The 22,298-nt window shown below is 37.3% G+C and overlaps 1 protein-coding gene across 2 annotated transcripts in view; it reads right to left on the bottom strand.

The window, feature by feature from the left end:
• The window catches only part of KCNK2 (potassium two pore domain channel subfamily K member 2), a 132,156-nt gene that overhangs the window by 98,331 nt on the left and 11,527 nt on the right, over positions 1–22,298 (bottom strand). For both annotated transcript variants that reach the window (XM_064709108.1, XM_064709109.1), the window contains exons 2-3: positions 10,782–10,856; positions 9,948–10,129 (exon numbers count right to left, since the gene is read on the bottom strand). In XM_064709108.1, the coding sequence (XP_064565178.1) occupies positions 9,948–9,981 (34 nt within the window). In that variant the 5' untranslated portion in view covers positions 9,982–10,129; positions 10,782–10,856. The remainder of the gene's footprint in view (positions 1–9,947; positions 10,130–10,781; positions 10,857–22,298) is intronic.

Genomic DNA, 22,298 nt, shown 5'->3' with positions numbered 1-22,298 from the left:
TATTTGTTCAGAGTGGGAACAAATGAAGGAGATATTAGAGCAGACGAAATCTAAAACTCAACCAACCAAGAATCCAACACACATCTAAAGCCAAGTCAGTGGGAATTTTGCCTTATTCATGAATGCTATAGTTCCAAGCATCCCTAATGATAACCTTCTTAATTTTATAAATCATACTACAACCCATATAGTCTATATCTCTGGTCATGCAATGTGGTTTCTATTTAGATATAAGTTATTAATTTCACCAGCTTGCAAGAGATTTGACCTTTCACTTGTCTTTCTCTATTAGCTACCAACAACCTTTTAGACAGTGATACATTTCTGGTTTGGAGCATCATGAAAATGAAAAGAGAACAACACAACAGCAAGCATTTTTCAGTGACATAAAGGATAATAAAACTGGAGATTTGGTGATTACTGTGCAACTCAATGAATTTTCAAACAATCAGTTCAGCTAGCAACACTCCATTATTCAAATAATTGTTAAGAAAAATTTTTTTTTTCTGGTATTAACAGACAGTTTATAATATGATACAGCATATATTACTTCAAATCTGTGAGGGAGAGAATGAGACAAAATAATATTTCTCTTTAATAACCTACACATACCATTTTTTTAGTATAAACATACAAGATTAACATATGAGCTTCCCTAAGTTGTTTTACAGCTGATCTATTTGCGTCCAATACATTGTCCCAGTACAACAACAACAACTAAAACTACCAATTTATTTTGTGGAAAAAATGTTGTTCTTCTCTGGGCTTCTCTTCTCACCACATGCCATCAGTAAAAAACATTATATTTTAATCTGAATTCTGATTCCAAAGTAAATAAAATACTTTCCTAGTTTAGCCATCAAGCTTTTAAATAAGTGACTGTTTTAACTTGTGAAGAGTCCAAGATTAGGACAAAAACTTAATCGAGATGAAAAGAGATGTTAGGATATATTTGGGGCTTTTAAATTGCTTCATAGCCAAGCTCAAAATTAAATGGAAATTATGGGGGTTTTGTTACATGTAACCAGCAATAGGCATTCTTCATCTGACAGAGTCAGGTTAATGTTTAAACAAGTTGTGTGGGATCTACTGATGTCCCAGCAAATCCCTTTATCAAGGACATTCCAAATGATAATAGTCTTTAATTAGACCCCAAACCCAAACCTCCAGGTTTTGATAACATTTTATTAACATATATCTAATTTCCAGGCATCAGAATCATTTTGGGTATCGTTTCAAAACACAAATTCCCTGTAGCAATGAAACCAACCTTTGATTCTTTGTGACAAATTTTAGCACATTTCAAAGGAGTTTCCATTAGTTGGAAAGTGATGTTTGTGGGTCTATAAATGCATTAAATAATTTGTTTAAAATCAAAACTTAAAGTATCCTATTTTTTACTGAAAACAGGCAGAGCATATGAACCAACTTTACACGGACACAGTTTTACTGTTTACACTCTCTGGCACTAGAGATTTACCAGCCCTGTGGCCTCACATTTGAACACATAGACAACACACTTCTAGAGCACAGCCCTACACAGAGAACACATTTCCAGAGCACAGTTTCCTGCCTGCTGGAAGCAGACTTCAAAGCAGACTTTTGCCATTATCACTTGCTTGTAGATCCGTTTCCTAAGCCAGACTTGAAGATGTGACTCCACACTTAAAAGAAGAAAGCTGCCTGGAAATTCAACTTTGTGGCCACAAAATGTGAAGTTGTCTGCTACAAAAGGACTATTCTTTCAGGAAAATAAAGGAGCTCTGCAGTCTTAGCTTTAAATCAAGGAAAAAAGAGGTACTCCATGTACCTTGGTATTTATTATGTATGCTAGGTAGGGGTAAAAACATCTTCCTTTTAATTCAACATTAGTTATAGCATTTTAGACATTGTGGAGCAAAGGAGCGATGTTCTTTTTCTTTTAAAAACATATTGGGGATTTTTTTAAACTTACTTTAACTTGAAATTTGCAAAATTTGATGTTTCAAGCTCACTAGTTGGCAATTCAATGTTTTTTTCTGTTTCGTGCATCCTGAGTTCTCTTTTAATTTCATATTTTTTCTGAAGTAAATGTAGTCATGAAAATGGATTTCTGCTTGAAACATTATTGACTGGCAAAGGAATTTTGCTTTTATGTGTAAGAACAGCCTGTCTTTATTGTTCTGAGTCCAGATACTGGCAGGATGTGTGTTGAAGCATATTTTAGACTGCAATTATTAAAACTTCTTTCAGTGTTAAATAGAACACATGAGTCTTTTTTAAAAAAATAAAATAAAAACCATTGATTACTTAGATTGCAGTGTCCCTGCTATGCAATGGATTTATTTCAAGACTTAAAATATAGTTTTCCTTTCGGAATGCTGGTTTCACTAAACCTTAATAAAGAAAAAAAGCTTACTGTTAATGATGCTCTGTAAATTATCAGCATTTCAGCAAAAAAGATTAAAGTAAAGATCCAGAAAAATATTAAAGTAAAAAATTCAGACTTTTTCTGCCAGAATTTTCTCCTATTTTATTGAAGTGGGATTGATTTACTTTAAGCACAGAAAGTATACAGGAGTCAAAAGTTAGAGAGTTGTACAAAGGTCAGTTTGGTGCAGTTTGACAGAGGCAGGAGTTGAAGAGCTCCCTGCAGAAAGCTGTCTCTTTTTGACAGCACAGATTAGTTTGCTTAGATAAGCACTCCATTCTTCTCTCTTTTTCTCCAGAGCATACAGACTGAGCACTAGGTGTCACAGCCTTGTCACCACTGGTCTGGGCCACCCACCTTGTGGAAAGAGCCAGAAATAAGTGTGTTTTGGGTCAAACCTTGTGGCAGGAAAGATGTAATGGGAGGAGGGGGTCCCACAGAGGTGGTGTGCCCTGCCCTGAGACTGCTCATCTTGAGAACCTTGCTCAGTCCATCCCCCCTCAACTCACTTCCTAGAGGAGGGCTCTAGGCTGGCTTTGTACATGTGAGTAAAATGCATGAATTATCTGGCCTGCATACGAGGTGTGCAAAAGAAAGGGGATTGGACCCCCTTGCTCTCTTTCATTTCTGCCTCACACCCCCAGCTCTGGACCATTCGCATGGCAAGATCAACATTGGATCTAAGGACTGCTGATATTCTTTGTTCTTTCTCCCTTTTCTTTTTTTCTCTCCTCCTTTGCTTTTCCTGAGCCACACTTTGCCTGTCATGTTCTACCCCATGCTCCATACTCAAGTTTGTTGTGGGAGTGGGGAGATTGTGGCAGCATGTTGTGGCAGCGAGCCAGGACCTTTGAGAAGGTTGCTGTGGGACTGGAGAGCTTATTGAAATGTACTGTACAAAATCCAAGGGCTTGTGGAAGTCTACTGTAGAATTTAAGAGCTAGTGAGCCAACAGCTTTTATGTCTACACATGGGCTGGGTGCTGGAGTTATGGTGACTGCACAACAAAGTACAAGAGCTCCCAGGCACATGGTCCAATGTCTTTGTTCAGCCTGCTGAGAATTTATAAGGAACATGACAGGCACTGCTGGTGCATTGGGACACCTTGTTCCCACCACCAGAACCCCTTGCTTTACACTGTATCCTCACACACCTGCAGGGCAGCACTTTGTCTATCTCAGCTACAGTCATTTATGGAGAACAGAGCATCCACTTAGTCCACTCAGTCCTGCTCATACCATTTGAAACAATAAACAGTGGCCAAAAAAAGCCAAACTCCATCTCCTTCCAAAGCACTGGACCTGAAACTGAACACTGAAGGTGGGCTGGTGTCCCACAACTGTTACCATTGTATTGGAATATGAATCCCAATATTACCAGTTAGATTGTGCCTGGGCCAGTCTGAGCCTCGCTGCTAAGCCAGAGGCAGCTTCTGTGGAACTTCACCCCAGAGACACCTTTAGCTTGCCGGTGGTTTCAGCTGGGCACCAAACAAGTCCAGGCTTGTTAGGGACTCCGTTTACCTTAGGAAGAGGCTTCAGGCAAAGGTGCAGAGAAAAAAAAGGAGGGATTCTGCCAGAGGGTTATATGCAGTGGTTTATTCCATGGTTACAGAGGTTTGAACCTTGGGAAAAGCTCCAACAGAATTCCAAGCACATAGCCTGCTTCACCTTTTAAGCTCAGGGGGAGGGGAGGGGACAGGTGAGCCACCAACCAGGTGGGAGGGGCGGGGTCTCATGGGACGAGGGACACCTAGACAGGCCAATGACCTCTGGGCCTGAGGGGCATCCTTTGAATTTGACCAACCACACGACACCTTTGCTGGAATGTTAAGCCTGATTGACAGGACTCACTCAGCAAGGGGGCGAGGGGGGAAGGGAGGGTTTTGGCACACCTGGGAAGGGACCCAGGACCCGGAAGTCTAAAACAGGACATTACAACACACTTCAACACCATTGATTTTGGTTCAGGAGAGTGCTAAATGCAGCAATGCTTTTGAAGGCCAAAACTCAAAAGTCACAGGCAATTTTTAATCAGTATTTATTCTGAAAAATCACATTGGACAATTTCACCCAAAGATTTTGGATTGTTTATATCAACAAGAAACAGATCCTTCCCAAACTTTTTGGGTTTTATTAGCCAACATGAGCTGGCAGAACAGTTCAGAAAAGAGTTCTTAGCTCCTGCCCTAAAATCTTGGGGCTATGAAAGAGGAAGCAGAAAAAAAAACCAAGCAAAACTGTGCTGTGGAAACCTGGACTACAGTTTATTACATTGCACCTTGAACATGCATTTTATCTTTACAGGAAATACTGCAGCAATAAAAATATCCCTCTCCCAGCTCACTCTGACCTCCCTTTAGAAAGATAGGCTCTCTTTGAGTAAGTAAGAAAATTATAGATGGACAACTCTATGCATTAACAGTAATGTTTCATGTAGACAGTATTGTCTCAAAACTTGAAAGTGCTTAAAAGTGGTCACAACTACTTTAAATAATGTACTTCTTTTTCCTCTCCAACAGTGAAAAATAAAGAAGGATGTAATAAATAAAACAGTGGAAGGAAGCCAAAAATGTATTTGTCTTCATGTTATTTTGTGGCTTACCACATCATACTGAAGACTTCAGCATTATACTGTGTTGAATGTTATGTCAATTTGCCTGCCACCTGAGAGTGGTTCCTTTCTCTTCCAAAAGTGGATATAGGAAGTAAATCCACTCTTTTAATTGCAGATTAGTTTAGATGGGAAGTGGTTATACAAACAAGAATGTTAAACTACCATCTATTTTGTTTATGTCAATCATATTAAAATAAAAGTATGAAAAGTCTGCTTAATCTCAACATGATGCCTCTCAAATCCTCAAACATGCTTTGTCAGTAGTGCAGATCTTTTTGACTTCATACTTGACAAGTACTGGGAATTACTTTCCATCTGTTTTTTTTGCTCAATCTTTTCCAAATCCTGATACATTATCTTCTTCGAGACATTTTTCAGCTCTCCCTTGTTCCTGCACCTGGTATACTTCCAAATTCAAGATCTTGACCAAGTGGAATTCTCATCAAGGTCCAGGAGAAACATCAAACACACATAGTAAGCATACATAAATTTAAATAATCTTTGAAAACTAAGTACAACTGCAGGGGCTGACAAATGCATGGCTGTATGTATTGATGCAGCTCCTTAACTAATCTAGAAAACTAGAAGGGTTGAAGGCAAATGAAACAAAAGCTACAGGAATAAAACATCATTCATTTGGCTGGAGCATGATCTAAAATGTTCTAAAAAAATATTTGCAAGGTGAAAAATTAGAATGCCCGTTCTGGGGCAGTCTTTTACTCTTTCTCCTCCACTTTACAACATAGTACCTATTTCTAAAGCATTTGGAAGTACCAGAAATGTTTTTTTCTTCCATTCTCCTAAAAGACTTTTACCTCAGCTTCTCCAACATCCTCAGAGAAAAACGTTGAGTTGCATATTGTGCTGTTAGACTGTTTATGATTTTTCCTTATTTCTATTCTTGCTTCATGTTTCTCATTTTAGAATATGTCTTTTCTGGAAACAACTATCATGAAAATACCAAAAAATCATCAATAATCCTAAGGATATACACATATTAAACGTTCATTACACACAACCTTCAAATCCTATCTGATCCCATTGGCTTGTTTGCATTATGCTTTCTTTTTAGTGTTTAAAGGGTTTTATGGTATTTACTCCCACATTCCTATGGTGCAGCAACTTTCTTTTGAGATATATTCCAATATTTTCTAATAGATTTAGTTCCACACATAAGATAAAGGTTCGTGTTCCACTAATCCAAGCTCCTATATGAAACTTCCATTTCAGAGAAGACAGAGGTGCTACTTCCTTCCCTTTACTTTTGAAAAATACTTTTTGGTTTTGAACATTAAGTTGGTGCAATTTCTCCCAATAGGCGAATTTACATTCACACATTCTATAAAATGCAGATTGCATAATACAGCATGATGGCTCTATTCCATTATGCTTCATTACTAGGTTGGAAATTACTCACACAGCATGTTTTTCTCTTTAGTACTCTACCATTCTAAATTATGGCTGCACTGTAGGTTACTCTATCTAGTAAATAAACACAATTCCTGCCTGGCACCCTACTAACAGTGAGCAACACATTCCTTCCCAGGTGGTCCTGGGGCCCTACTTGAATTCTAGCTATGTAATTACATTCAACCTGCCTGAGGGTCTCCTTTAGGCTTTGCAAATGTATTCTTCATTTGTCATGATTTTATAGCTGTGCCTCAAGCAGTGGAACAGCTACACTTGCATACTACAGCAATCTTGGTACTTCAGTATAACTTACCTCAGCTGTTTTCCATGCTTTCTAGAATCATGGGGGAAAAAAACTGATCATAGGAAAAAACTGTTTTCAGTATTTAAAAAGGAACGACTGAGTGCATTATCTTCCTAAAGAAGTAAAACTGCTCATTCTTCAGCTTTAATGTTCATGATTAACAAATTATCTTAAGCCTCTGACATTGCTTGAGAAAGCAGGGTTAAACTAAATCTAGAGAAAAGTACATAATCACTGATAACTCAGTGGAGGAAAGGAAGTGTAATAAGGAGAAATCACCAGCAGGCTGGGACCTTTTAATCAGTAACTCCAAACTGAATATCCATCTCTGTGGTACACACATTAACGCAGTAAAATTAGTCTAAGGTTACAGTTCTATTATTTCAAGGACAAGTGACCCTTCAGTTAAGAGGGTTAATTATTTTGGAAGGCATCACTTCAGCATGACTAAACATCCAAAAGAAAGAAAAAATCTAGTTCACTTGCAAAAGTTTTGAACAGCAGACAGTTATGCAAAAGAAGACACAAACTCTGCAATCATCAGAACTGCATCAGAAAATAGAGTTCTGTTGCACAGCACTAAGGGTTCCACTGTGAAGGTACTAAACTCTTTATGCCCAATCCAAGACTATTTGTTACTCCAGATTGTGTTTACCCTTGTGTGAGGACTGAAGACAAGCAGGAGGAGAAAATTCCTGCTTACAAAAAAACCCCACTTACATTACACTGGAAGAAGCAGACATCTTCTAAATTTTTGGGGAGGGAAAAAGGCAAAAAAAAAATCCTTAGAAAAGTAAGGGAAATATTCTGAACCCACCTCCTTCTTCTAGTAGCTCATAAGACTAATCTCTAATTCAGAAACTACAGTACAAATTACTGTCCCTTATCTGACAAATCTGCAAACAGGTTTTCCTGTTTCATGTGGTCTAAGCACTGAAGCATTGATTCTTTCTAAGATTTTGACTGAGATTTCCTCAGGGCCTGAGAAAACTTTGCGGTCCAAACTTACATACCTGCTGATAATTCCCACATAAAAACACAGATTTCCAATATCTGCCTGCAATAGTAACTATTCAATATTAAGGCATTTAAATGAAAGCATTGTTTAAAGTGTCATTTTCTAGAAAAAGATCACTCTATCAGTTTCCTAATTTCCAAGCTTCAAATTAATCATCACACTGCTACGTGTAACATACACACAGTGTATATTTGTGATCAGGGTAAAGTTACAGATCTCTCCAGCTTCTCAAGTAAGCACTCAAGAACAATATATTGGATAACTGGTCTAATTTTCCTAAATACCATGCAGATATAGGAAACATAAAATAAATACACAAGGGTTGTGACAAAAAAGACCTTCCCACAAAACTGACACTTCAAAGGAAACCCATCAACAAAAATAGGACACACCTATTTAGAATGGCTATGTATGTCATTCCAGCATTTCCTAAAATTTAATTCTTAATCAGTTATCTAGTTCTGCATTCTAGTTCACCATGTAAAGATAGTTCAACATCTACTCAACAATTACTGAGATGAAACTGGGTATTGGGAAATAGCCAAAAACATGCCAAAATTCTTCCATTTGAAACCCTTAAAATCAGGGAAGAAAAGCAAAGAAATAGACAGAAGGGAAACAGAAGAACTGAAATATTTTAAAAACCAAACAGAAACAACATGAAAATAAGAAAAGCCAAAGGGATGACGTGAAGGCCAAGAATGTGTACCAAAGCTTGACCAATTCATCCACATTGAAATCAGAGGACAGAGTTAAAGAAACACTCCAAAAAGGACATAGTGTCATTCAAAAAGGAAACTGAAAAATACAGAAAATTTGAAACTGTGTAACTACAACCAGTGGTTCAGGGATGAAATGTGGTGCAGCGAGAAGGACCAAAACTTGCCAAAATTAATCCAGCTGAAATCCCTAAATTCTGGAAAGAAAGGGAAACAGCAACAGATGCAAAACAAAAGAATTGAAATAAAAAAAAAAAAAAAAAAACACAAAAAAAAAAACCAACCAAAGAAAGATAGGACAGTAGGACAGATAAACAGAAAAAGCCAATGGGAAGACCTGAAGTGTAGGAATACAGACCAAAGCTTGCCCAATTGATCCTCATTGAAATTGCAAGATTTCATCCCCACTCCAGAAAGAAAAGTCTTCCTCTTCTTTCCTTTTCAGGGAAGGAAATCTTGAAATCAAGAAACAGAGTTGAACAAACGCTCCTGAAAAAATATATGGTCATTCAAAAATAAAATTGAAAAAGCCTGAAAACTTGACATGGAGTGCCTACAACCAATGGCACAGAGATGAAATGTGGTGAAGTGAGAAGGACCAAAACTTGCTAAAATGATTCCCATTGAAATCCCTAAAATCTGGGAAGAAAGGGAAATAAAGACAAAGAAGACAAACCAGAAGACTTGAAACTTGAAAATAAAAAAGAGAATAAAAGCTTGGAGGAAAAGCTTTTATTATTATGAAAAGTTTTATTATTATAAAAACAGGAAAAGCCAATGGAATGACCTGAAATGCAGGAGTATGGACCAAAGCTTGCCCAATTGATCCTCATCGAAATCACAAGATTTCATTCCCTTTTCTGGAAGGAAGAATTTTCTTTCCTTTTCAGGGAATGAAATCTTGAAATGGGAAGACAGAGATGAATAAGCACTTCAGAAAGGTGATATGGTAATTCAAAAATAAAATTGCAACACCCTGAAAATTGAAGTGGTGTGACTACAACTAAGGGTACTGAGATGAAATGTGGTGAAGTGAGAAGGACCAAAACTTGTCAAAATCACTCAAATTGAAATCCCTAAAATATGGGAAGGAATGGAAACAACAAGACAGATGTTAAACAGAAGAATTGAGGCTTCAAAAAAAAAAAGAAAAAAACCAATAGGACAGATAAACTGGAAAAGGGCCAAAGGGATGACCTGAAGTGCAGGACTATAGACCAAAGCTTGCCCAATTGATCCTCATTTCCTCATTGAAATTGCTGGATTTCATTCCCTTTCGTGAAAGGAAATTCTTCCTTTCAGGTAAGGGAATGAAATCTTGAAATCAAGGACAGAGTTGAACAAACACTCCAGAAAGAATATATGGTCATTAAAAAAATTAAGGTGAAGTCCAGAAAATCTGTAATGGAGACTGATTAGAACTGTTAAAGCTTAACTAAACAATGTGTTTGTCTTTATAGCAGCACTTACAGTAAAAGTTATGTCTTGCTTGTGGGTTCCTCATTTGGTGATGCAATATTCCGGAGTCACCATGCTTTTGTTCTAAGATAAAGCATTTTCTTTATTACTGTGTTTAAGAAGTCTTCTAAACAAGTCATCTCTTCATAACATATTCTCTTTTGAAGCACATTTATTGCCTCTCTCTGTATTTTCTGTCCAAAATAGTAAATGTACAAATAAAGGAAAAGGGGTAAGTTAGTAATTAAGACACATGGCATTTATATAAGGTTGTAAATTTTCATAGTACTTTACAGATGGCCATTGATACAACATGTTAGGAAGTGCCTACAGACCTGAACAAAAATTACTTGGGTCTCAAATAATTGTATCTGAAATGTTCCAGAAGGTTTGAAAGAACATACCTTCATTAAATTACTAAATGAAAACTAGCATTCCCAATAATTCTTCCTTTCTTAAGCATCATTCACATGAACCATATGCAGCATTCAGTCTAATTGTTGCTAAAGGTCCCCAGGATGTCAGGTGTGACTCCAAGTAGAAAATCTGTTTCATTGTTTACTGAAGGAAGATGGGCATTGCTACAATTCCTTTTCTTATTTATGATTTTCCTAAGGAGCATTCACAAAATAGGCTGTTAAGCATCTTTTCTCAACAGTATCAATAGTTACTGATCAGGACACTTATAGGAGTTAGTGTCCTTTTAAAAAGGGAGTAACAATCTTTAGAATTTGGTTTCCTTTTTTTTTTTAATTTGTCTTTTCCATCCCCTCCCATGTCCTGCAATATTACGAATATGTCAGAAACACATTTTGAAAAAGGATCCTGATTCATATAGGTCCTTACCTTCAGTTGTCCCCAGACTTGCCAATTTCAGATGTCATTAATTTCAGGCGTATTTCTTATATTCTCATTGAATTCCTTAAAAGAAAATGTGTTGCAATTATTCCACATTCTAGAAAAGCATAACACAGAGCAGTCTTACATAGAAAATCTGGTCTGTTAGTCACAATATTTGTGAAAATATAATTACCACTAGAGTCACGTAAAAAAGCAGACAAAGAATAGCATTTTAAGTAATATGATAATATGGCAGTCATATAGCCTTATTCTTAAACTTCTCACACATTATTTTAAATACTTGAAGATGTCATGAGGGATTAAGAGAATGACTGTAATCACCTTTCCCTCTCTCTCTTAAACATGCTATATAATCCATTTATAAATATATGCAGGCACAAGCAAAGGAATATCTTCATCAGCAAAAGAAAGTCTAGCTTGACCTCTGGGATTCTAAAATGTAGCCAAACAACTATGCATGCTTCATTTTCAAGCCACTTTTTAATATCCAAGTCTTTTTGGCCAAGAGATGAACTCAAAATAATACAATCAGAAAACAACAGCACCTGTTTCTGAAGGCTGCATCACAGAGAACTCATTCCCACTCCTATTCAATGAAAAATGAACTTTTTCTCATAAATTCCACAGCTTGCTAATCTGGACCCAGACTCCAGAAACAGAACCACAAGCAATAGAATTAAAACATTGTGCTCATGCACAGTCATATGATGTCATTCCTTAAGGTTTTCATAGAACTTCTTAATAGAGAGAAGCACCAAGTGTGAGTCTCTGTGGTAGATACTGCAATCATTTCACACACCTAATTTCACAACTTTCCACCTATTAGGAGCTCTGAAGTCAGGCAAACATTGTAGAGCACCAGAGTTTTGTTTTTTATATTTGATTGTTCTTTGTTGTATCTTTTTTGCAGTTAAACGTTGGAAGTATGAGTTGTAGTTGACAAAGACCAAACCAAACAGGAACACAGTAGTATTTTTTGTTGACTTTGAAACTTTGTTCTTACCAAGAGCCAGATAGCTATGGTGGAGATGGACATGCAAATTCAAGGAAAATCTGCCTTGCAGCGAGACTTATCTGTCTGTTGTTACTAATCACTAGTGTAAGAACTTTAAATTAGAGAATAAATTTCTACTTTTAGGCATTTATAGTATAGGATCTCATCTACTCTGTAAGTAACTCAACTGTTCTGATAGACAATACTCCTCTGCTCCCATTTAATTTGAAGTGATACAAATCTTTTGATCCACCCTTCAGTCTCTCTGTGAAAATAAACCTGTTTGTGCTACCACCTAAGAATCAACCAAAATCAGTAACACAGAAAACCAAGCCCAAGGAATTTTGGGTAAAAAAACAAACAAAAAATTCTTAGAACCGCAAGAACCACTAAAGGTGGTCAAAGCCAGCCTAAAAGCATAAATGATCATTACAGATTTTCCAAATAACATGTGTTTCTGCTCTGATTCTGTTTTGATTGTTTGGCCTTTTTTTTTCTGCAGGCAAACTCATTTGTCTGGGGTGCAGGTTTATGAAAATGCTTTCAGATGATCGATTCTCTTTACTGAAGCTATTTTTGATCATTTGGTTATTACAGAAGCACACAAATTGCCTGGTGTCATTCCTGCTAAATTGTGTATCTCAGTTCTGTGAGCAACTGCCACAATTCCCTGTAAATCATGTGTGCCTGCACTTGGGGACTGACAATAATTAGGAAAGTATGAATTACATTCACTTCATATGAGACAGTTAATGAAAATCTTCACGTGTAAATCTAGAGTAGGAGAAGAGTTAGACTCTATGAATAAGAGACTAATTGACGAGTTTTCTCGGAATTCCTAAGGGAATGGGATCTCTGCTGGGCTTTCCACTGAGAATTAGGGCAGATGAAATTATCTTTTCTTTGATTAAATACTGCAGATCTCATTCATAGTCTAAGACTATGCAGCCATAACTCGGAAATCAAGTCTCTTCATGATCTTCAATTTTAGTAATTTGCATCTTCTAGAAACAGAAAAAAATATTGCAGCTAGTAATATATCCTATATTAATTTCAATCTTGTCCTTACAGTCTATTTCCTCCCTTTCTTTTCCCTACTCTTTTCTCTCCAACCCTGTCACCAAAAACATTTTTTCAGGATCTTTTTAATCTCATCTGTAGAATACACTTAGATGGTCCAGAAGATTTTCACCTCAGACAGAGAAAATTAGGTTTAGAAAACACACAAAAATTGGTTCCTTAAGTTTATCTGCTTTATAAAAAGACTTTTGCCCTTTTTTTGTATTTTTTCTGCAATTTTGTCCATATATCTATATTTTTTTCCAGTGGCAATTGCAATTTGAAGCTGTGAATATATTCCCCCTACAGTCCAAATTATGCATTTCAGTAGAGTTCGAGAACATTCTTGACCCCTCAAAATCACTTTACCTGTCTCTCTTTTTCCATCAAAAACTCCATGAATGAATTCCAAGTTCCTCTTGGCAGAATTCCAGCACATGAAAACACACAGTTTTGACTGGTAGACCACAACCACACACAATGCATACACACAACAACCTAGGCTTTGGAGCACAGCAGCAGAATACACCTCACTGCCACAGCATATGTCACAGTCAAGACAGCTGCAATACACACAGCATCATCATACAATTTCAGAAAGCATCAACCAATACAGAGCCCAAGTGAAAGTAATGGTCCTCTCACTAGTCCTAAACACATTCATAGTCTTAACCCTAGCAACCCTCTCCACCCCAATCCTATCCAACAACCTCAAGAACACCCCCAACACAATTACAAACAAAACACAGTGAAAACCTCCTTCTTAATCAGCCTAATTCCAATAGCAATCTACATCCACTCTGAAACAGAAAGCCTCACCTTCTGAGAATGAAAACTCATTATAAACTTCAAAATCCCTATCAGCCTAAAAACAGACTTCTACTCCCTTACCCGCTTCCCCATTGCACGGTTTGTATCATGAGCTATCCTACAATTTGCAACATGATGTATGACCTCAGACACCTACATTACAAAATTTTTCACCTACCTACAAAATAATACCACACCAGAAGGCTGTAAGCATCCACTCTCTTCCTTTTTTAGCCCAGCCTTTTACACCCCTCATGCTCATGCATTGCACCTGTGTGCCCTCTGTTCCCTTGGGTGGTTAGTCAGCACACATGGGCACTCCAGGTCTCATTGTTTCAATGCTGCTCACCTGCTGCTCACAGCTGGAGCCCAGTAGGAAAGAGGTTCAGCTGCAGTCCCACTCCCAATGACCACAAACTGTGTGCCTACACCCAACCTTGGAACTGACCCCAGAACCATTTTCTCTAATGTCCCAGAGAAGCTTTTACTGTGCTGTATCAGCTAATAGAAGACAGAAAGCATTCAAAGTTTCTGCCTTCTACCATGATGTATAAACCTGTTGACCTATTGTAACAAAACCAATTGCTCAAATTGCCCTTCTCTGAAGAAGGTAGTAAAAGACTTTACTGCTGACAAAGTTCAGTGAAGTTCAAATGCTTTCCTCACACCTAAGCTATGGAAAACTTATCAAAAAAGACAGAGGAAACACTTGAATGTCCCACAAGACAATTCACACCATCCATTTACTAAAACTACTAAGCTAAAGATATCCACTTCATCATCTGGAGTAACTGGCCTCAGTGCCTGGTATCTGAGAAAATGGGCCAATTCCAAACATAGCCCAGAATCAAAGCCAGTGCACAGAGACACCTGAGCACATGGGAAAGTTGCTCCCTCAAAGTTTCATCTCATGAGCACATTTAGTTCTTGTCAAGGGGATGAAAACTCAATAATCAGACCTCAACATCTTCCTAAACATCATCATCTTCCTCTCTCTCTGGTACCTGAAGTTAGGTCCTTTCCTCTTGACCAAAACCAGCTGAGTTTCAGGACTTGCAGGTGTTGATTTTAACAAAACTCACAGTTTGTATGACTCACATACTGCCTTACAGTAATCAGCTTTCAGTGAGCTGTTGTTTGCTGCCTCTTAGCTTCTAGCTATTACCTCTCCCATCAGCCACAATGCCTGAAAATTGTCCCACAGGTAGGCTGTAAACCTGCTAACCCTTGAAATGTGCAAGTTTAGCATTTCAGCAAGCAAGCCCTAAATAAGAGTGGGTAAATAAACCAGGAGTGCACTCTTTTATTGAATCTGTGACTGTCTTCATTGAAATGACAAATGCTTTCCTTATTTAAATAAAGACATTAGCCCTGTGAAGATACAACTTTCCTAAAAGTGTATTGTTTTATATATTCGTACCAGATAAGCCATTTATAGGGATAAACTGCACTAGTCAAAGAGTGACATTATTATGTCATGAATAAAATATTCAAAGGAAGTATTTTTCTTATAAAATCTTATGAGATGAATGGAATTCCTTTAGAAATCAATTACAAAGAGCATTTTAGAAAATTCCCACATACAACTCTTTAGAGTTGGAAATGTAAATTAATTTTCTAAATAAAAATTTGTCCTCTGCCAAAGACATATGGACCCTAAATAACCAGTCCTCTATATACAGGTTCTCTAATAATGCTTCTGTATACAATTTCATTTCACTGAGGAAATACTGACTGTATTCTACTATAGAAATACAAATAATCGGACAAAATAAGGTACTTTGACTGTGCCAGACCTGGAAGAATTAAGGTTAAAAACTGCTCCTGCATAATCCTTCAGTCCCTCATTTACACTGCAATTACAGAAAAGTCATGCAATGCCTACAAAATTCTGATCTACTGAAACTGTTGGAGGATAAGGGTTTGAACCTATGCACCTTCAGTAGCACCCCAGGTAAAACTGTAGTATCAGCACCATTTATTTCATGTATAATTAAAGTATGTGCAATGATGATTTTGTTTTCATCTAAGGAATAAGGAACAGATCCACAGGAACAAATTGTGGATTTTAGATGCAAAATCATATTTTTAAAGGCATAGACATCTATATGACCTGTTGGCACAAAAGTATTATTAAACAATAGGAATTTTTGTGTTTTCATATTACACATGATACTGACCCAAAGCCACAGCTGCAGTGAAAGCAAAAGGTGATGAACCCAAAATAAAGAGAAATTTATTTTCACTCAGTGTGACAATAATTTAAAAGATCCAAATGACTGCAAGTATTTATGTGATTATTTTTTATGTAGAACTAGATCCAGATTTATGTACTTGTCATGAAAGGTGCAGAAGAAATTAATATCATCTTAATAAAATTTCTCTTTCTTAATTTAAATATTTATTCATATTTAAGGTTATAAATCATGCAAAACATGTAAGAAAGATACAGTTCAAAAGATGGATATGGAAACAAAGCACAAGAATGAATATGAGGAAATAGCATTAGAATACAATAACAGAATCAGAAAAACTAAGAAACAAAATGAGTTTTAAAAGCAATGATTGATACTAAAAAAAAAAGCAACCAAGGGGAGGTTCAATTAATACTTCAGAATTCAGTGAAAAACAAAGGAAAATACAGACTGATTACTCCACAAGGGAAAAAGGAAACAACAGATGACTCAGAAAGGTTGAAGTCTAACGAAATAAGGAAAACTGTACAATTAACATCATCCTACTCACCTTACTAAGCTGGAGGTCCCCCCAAGAATAAGACACCCCATGTCTCCATGGAAAAAAATTATGTACCCGTGAGGTAAGTTAATGGCAGTCACCAGATTGCTGGTAAATTAATATTTATGCTTTGGCCATTAAAGTCTGGGAAGGAAAAATGAACTATTTCAGCCATTTTGCATGGAACAGTGTGGCATGAGAATGTATTTGGCTTTTAGGGGAAAGGATAGGAGTATGACAACTTCTGTTTCTAAGAAAAGCACTCTCATCATGAATGCTATTGCAGCAGCCTTAGATATGGCCTCAGCCAACAGTTAGGAGAAGGAATGAGTGCTCATGGAAAAGCTGCCAATTTGGAGGAGAGAATGGAATACGAAAAAAGAAATCTGGGTAACCAACAATCCAATTCTGCCCTGTTTTAATCTGGCACAGCTTTCAACTATTTACTGCATTCTTTTTTTTTCTTGTAAGATCATCCTCTTCCAAAGAAGAGAGAAACAGCCTTCCCTTAAGCAGATGATCTCTTCATACATGCTCACAAACTCCCAATTTCAGCCCAGCCAAGGATAGATTTTGAAAGCTGGATTGTGTTCCTGCTGGATGAACAGAATCAGATGGATGCTGTCTGCAGCTAGATCTGCAGTTACTTGCTATGCCCAGAAGATCTGTGGAGCCAGGATTAATTTGAAGACTGTGAGACTGTATCACTAGAAAGAGACAGCATAAATCCATATCCCTAGCATGAAAATGGAGTTATTTACTGTCAGTTTTCAGAAACTGACTAAAACTTTGTTTCAATTATATGAGAGTACATTTCAGTTATAGAAAAATGGGTGCTTGTGTATATTTGAGGCAGATGGATGGCTGCTCTGTCTTAGAAAAACAGAGCTCCATGTGAGAAAAACAATACCCCATAAGATAATATTTAAATATTTATACATAAAATAGGTGATGCCAGACAGTCAAACATTTCACACATGTCGTTTGCATTCAATTAAGCTGTTGTGTTGGATGATGGCAATGTGACATTAGGAAATTGTAATGAGCCCTTCTGATGAGTCTGACTGCAATCCAAGTAGCATCTTTGGAGCAAGACTGGCTTCCTAAGTTGTTCACATCCCCACCACCCACTCAGAACTTCTGGTATAAGTCTCAAATCTACATTGCTATAGTAGAGAGGTGAAAAATCTTACCAAGAAACATCAACACATAAATGGGTTGAACCAGGAGCCTGTCTAATAGCTATATTTCTCTTTCAGTGCTGCTGGGCAGTGTATTCCAGATGGTGGGGGTGCTTTGAACATCTCCCTTTGCCTTCATCTGAAGGAAGGCAAAAGCTCCATGGTCCTTTGAAAAGGTCAGTATTAGTAATTCTCTCGGTAACAGCATTAAGAAAATCCAAGCCTGCAGGTTGCCTATTAAATACAATAATTATATTAATGGACATCCATTACAGATGTACCTCATCCTTTCTAACGATTTCATAACCACGAGGAACAAAATGATTTCTATTTCCCATGGAGTACATATGTCAGATTTAATGGTCTGAAAGATGAATAAGTACTGAGCTGCTAAATCCAAACTAGCATCCATGAAAATCAAAGTGTTCTCCATTGCACTGAAACAAAGGCATTACATATTTTCAGGTCATGATGTGAAACATAATATAATCTTCTGACCAGCAGGCAAAAGGAGTAGACAGAAATATTTCCAGCCATTTCTATACAAAGCATAGAGAATCACAGCTAAAAAGTGAATCAGTTTAAATCTGTACCCAAACTATTCCAAAGGACAACGGACTCCAAAGTTGCTGTACTCCATTACAAGAAATTGTATTGTTCTTCCATGGACTTACAGATATTTGGGTTCTACATGTACAGTTGAAAGCATGCATTTCGTCCTGCAGCAATACAGGGGCATGCTGCTAACTGGTGTGCTTGAGGAAAGGAATTTACTCTTTGCCAATTCACCAGGTGAGGGAAGAGTCATACCAAAAATGGATCCTGTTCCTACTTCCTCCTGTAGTGTTAGTTCCACAGTCGAGAAAAAGTCTTACAGGGATACAGAGGTGTTCTCCCACTCCTGTGACAAATAAATTTACATTTCAAGGCCAGCAACAATCATACTAGATAGGGGAAAAAATACAGGCTAGGATGAATACAGGAGAGGACTCTCCACTGTGTGGACTGTAGCAACTTGAAAAAGCAAGCCAAAGACAGGAACAGGGAAACTGCAGAAGCTTTCACACCTTTTGTTCCTCCCAAATCCTTTATAAGCTAAGGTGGTTTCAACTGTCCCAGGGAAAGCTGAGGAATAAGTCAACAGGGCAATGTAAGTAACCAAATTCTATTTCCTTACCACCACTTATAATCATGACAAGGAGCAGTTAACCCAATTCCAGTCTTAGCCTCAACCATTAACTTTTGCAACAGAAATAAATTTTCCTTCCCACATTGCTGGAAATCTTTGCAGCAGCTCTGTCACAACACAAGTGGCAAGAGAAAAACTGTTTGACAACCTTGTTTAGCCTATATCTTCCCTGTGATGTGGGAATTATATCTCTGTGACCTTTCTTCTCACCAACCTGTCATTTTACATGTTGTTTCTGCATTTCATCTGAATGTTGCCAGTTACCAGAAGAAAAAAAACAAATCATCAGACATATCCCTAAATCCAGCTGAAGGCACTAAATGTAACAGTGTGATAAAATGATACCAATTACATTACATTAAAAATCCAAGCACCTAAAAGCATGAAAATGAATAATTAAGAACATCAAACTGCTGCCCATGATATCACCACATTATACCTATTTCAACATAACACCATTAACTGTCACACCTTGATTGTTTTAAAAATGTATAATTTTGTTTTCTTGATGTCATAGCTAAAAGTGTTCACTGAAAAGAGTGGGTTCTGGGTGGAATGTACATAGAAACGGGGAAAAAAGAAGGAAACATTACTTAGCTGTTAGAAATAAGTTGTATTGAGTACTGCACCTTGGCTTCTACTAATGGGGGATGACAGACATGAGGTACGTCAACTCACACAGATAATGCCATGGAGGTCTAGCAGAACCAGAAGCCTGAAATGCAAAGACAACCAGATGCAGGATGGTCATTTAGTCCAGGCATAGGACTGCTATAGAACAGCTTCTCCAGGAAAGACATTCTAAACTTGCAAATTACTATCCCCACCCCTAAATCTCAACATTTTCCACCAAGTTTATATTGCATCTACAAAGTCCGGCCATGCTTTTGAAAGGGGGAATGAATAATCTGTTATTATTTTACACGAGGTTATTCAAAATAGAAAACCTTATCTGACCTCTTTAATGTAAGAATGTCATATTTCAATCATGCCAACCTGAATTTTTTGGCATAAAACTTATATAAAGGAGTTTGAATAAGCATTCATACAAATTTTTGCAATTCAACAATTGCAGTTATCTTTGTATTCTCTTTCTTTAAACCAACAAAACATTCCATAGAGCTGAACATGGAAAACACATTTCAAAACTGTGTTCACAGCTCTGAATTTCACATTCTCATGTGCAGGAACTGGGACCTAATCTGAAACCAGTCTCTTTTACAAGTCCATGGGAACTGTGCCATTGACTTCACCCATGTTAGATCACCTACGTTCCTATTTAACTCAGAGACTAAAACATCAGGGCTGAATTTTGCAGGTTTGCTCTTGCACAACATTTTTTATTTGTTGCTGTTTAAGCAGAACTCCTTGCAGTACTTGAGAGACTGCTCATGTTATTTGAACCATTATCCTAAAGGGAGACAAGAAGAGCTTTCAAAGGAGGCAGGTAGTAGCTGGAAAAATACATGAGAGATGAAACCTGAAGATGGATTTCACAAGCTGAAAGAGAATAGATCATACTGAATTATTCATCCAGCTCCAAACATTGATTAAATCCATAGCTGGTGGCTGAGGGCTCAAGCCAACACAGATTTACAACTGAACAAAATTTCGTACCAGAAATAGTTCCATCAGTAGTGTTGCAGAGCAAGCTGCAGATTTTCCTTCTCTCATTTCTGAGATTCATGCAGTTAAGATCTTATTATCATGCTTATATAAGAGAGGGGGAGAAGAGGACTTACATTTTTCTAACTTGTAGTTCAAAGACAATAGATGCCTCTTTGCTTTACAAGAAGAGACTCTTCTATAACATTATTTTGGTGTGATAACAGAAGTATATAAGATCAGGCAGTACATGGAGCTGGCTTTAAAAGAATGTTAGCTATTGATTAAGGAATATGGATAATTCATTTAAATTCTTGAAGCTGTGACAGAAACAGACAGAAGTTTCTTTCTGTCTTTAAACTGGCAACATCTGAGTAGTGCCTATTTGCAAGTGTAAAGTGTTAGGTCATGGCCATTGTGAAAGCAGAATATCTGACCTGATCAGTCAATAGTCAAAAATTATTCAGAAAGTCATATGTTCCTACAACCTCTAAAACTCATAGAAAGACATGAGTGTTTCACAAGGAGGCTTGATAAAATCAGACTACTGTCATGGTCTGTTCTGAATGCACAAGGCAGACCACTGCTGGTGTACCAAGCAGAAATTCAATCATATCAGATGGTTCTCAAGATATACAGCTTGTTGTTTGTGTTCTGCCTATGGAGAGTTTTGTTAAGAGAAGCCAAGTACTGATGAAATGCTATGGCTTTGCAGGCTCTCTTTTTCCTGATGACTATTTATTCTGAAGTTTTAACCGTCAAACTGGAGGAGTAGGAGGCAACAGAATGCCCTGCAAAGTGCCATGATTTCTGTACCAGTAGAGTGCATGCATACATGTAATTCATACTGAAATTACATTTGTCATCTACACTTTCCTGTGTTGTTTAGGCCACAAAAGCAAACAAAGACGAGTCATTTTTGTTTTTATTTTTTGATTTTTTCAAGAGAGTAATTAGAAAATGTCAGAGTTGAGTTGTGCATAATGCTTTCAAAGGATTCTCTAAGTCAGTTCTCCTCCTATTTCATTTGGTTTTCTATTGGCAGAATTATGTTTGCTTGAATGGAATCACTCTTGATCTAGTCAAGTGTGAGAACAAAACAATTTAATTCCTTTTTTTTTCCAAATCAGCATTGTTGTGATACTCCCAGTTCTTTCAACACATCTATGATCTTCAAAAAATATCACGGTACAAAAGCTAGTCTTCTTTAATCTGCTCTATCTTGGTCAAATTCCAAGCTTCATGTCATTTTTTGTTGCTAATATTACCTCATTTCAAAATAAGTCTTTGTACATTTTTTCAGCTCAAAACTTTCCTTAATATAATTGCTATAATTGTACTTTAACTACAGCACTTGAATGGTTGAGAAAAACATCTTATTAAATCTATAATAAAGTAGGGACTGAACAATTATATGCTGGAAGGGGAAAAAAGCCACCAGCAACTGCACATGACAAAGGTTGCAAAGTGCCTTGATGATCTGACTGTGGCTCTCTGATTGATGAACAGCAGTAGATATGCATGAAAGAGTGTGGGTGCCTCAAGCGTGTCTCTGCCTTCAGAGAAGCCAGGGAAAAGGAAAAACAAAGCGCTTTGCAGAAACCCACTCTCTTGCCTGGACTGATATGCATACAAAATAAAGAATATGCATTAAACATGAGTGAGTGGAATGCAGGAAGTATATGTCCTCATATATACTCGGTTTCATCATATTCATCCAAATTAATCCCCTGCGCTATTTCTGTGCAGCCATTTAACACAGAAAAAATGTGGCTTGCTCTTGACTTGTGCTCTGACATGAAGCAAACCAGTGACAATAACTATGAAAAACTAGGAGATACAGTCCCTTAATCACCTGAGAGGTGGCAGTGTCAGGTGAAAGGGTATCCAGCCACTCTGCCAGAACTGAGCAGGGAGTTCTCCACAAA

Source organism: Zonotrichia leucophrys, chromosome 3, assembly GCF_028769735.1.
Source record: "Zonotrichia leucophrys gambelii isolate GWCS_2022_RI chromosome 3, RI_Zleu_2.0, whole genome shotgun sequence".
NCBI lineage: Eukaryota > Metazoa > Chordata > Aves > Passeriformes > Passerellidae > Zonotrichia > Zonotrichia leucophrys.
Note: the sequence above shows the minus strand (reverse complement) of the source record. Positions and strands in the feature narration are given on the sequence as shown.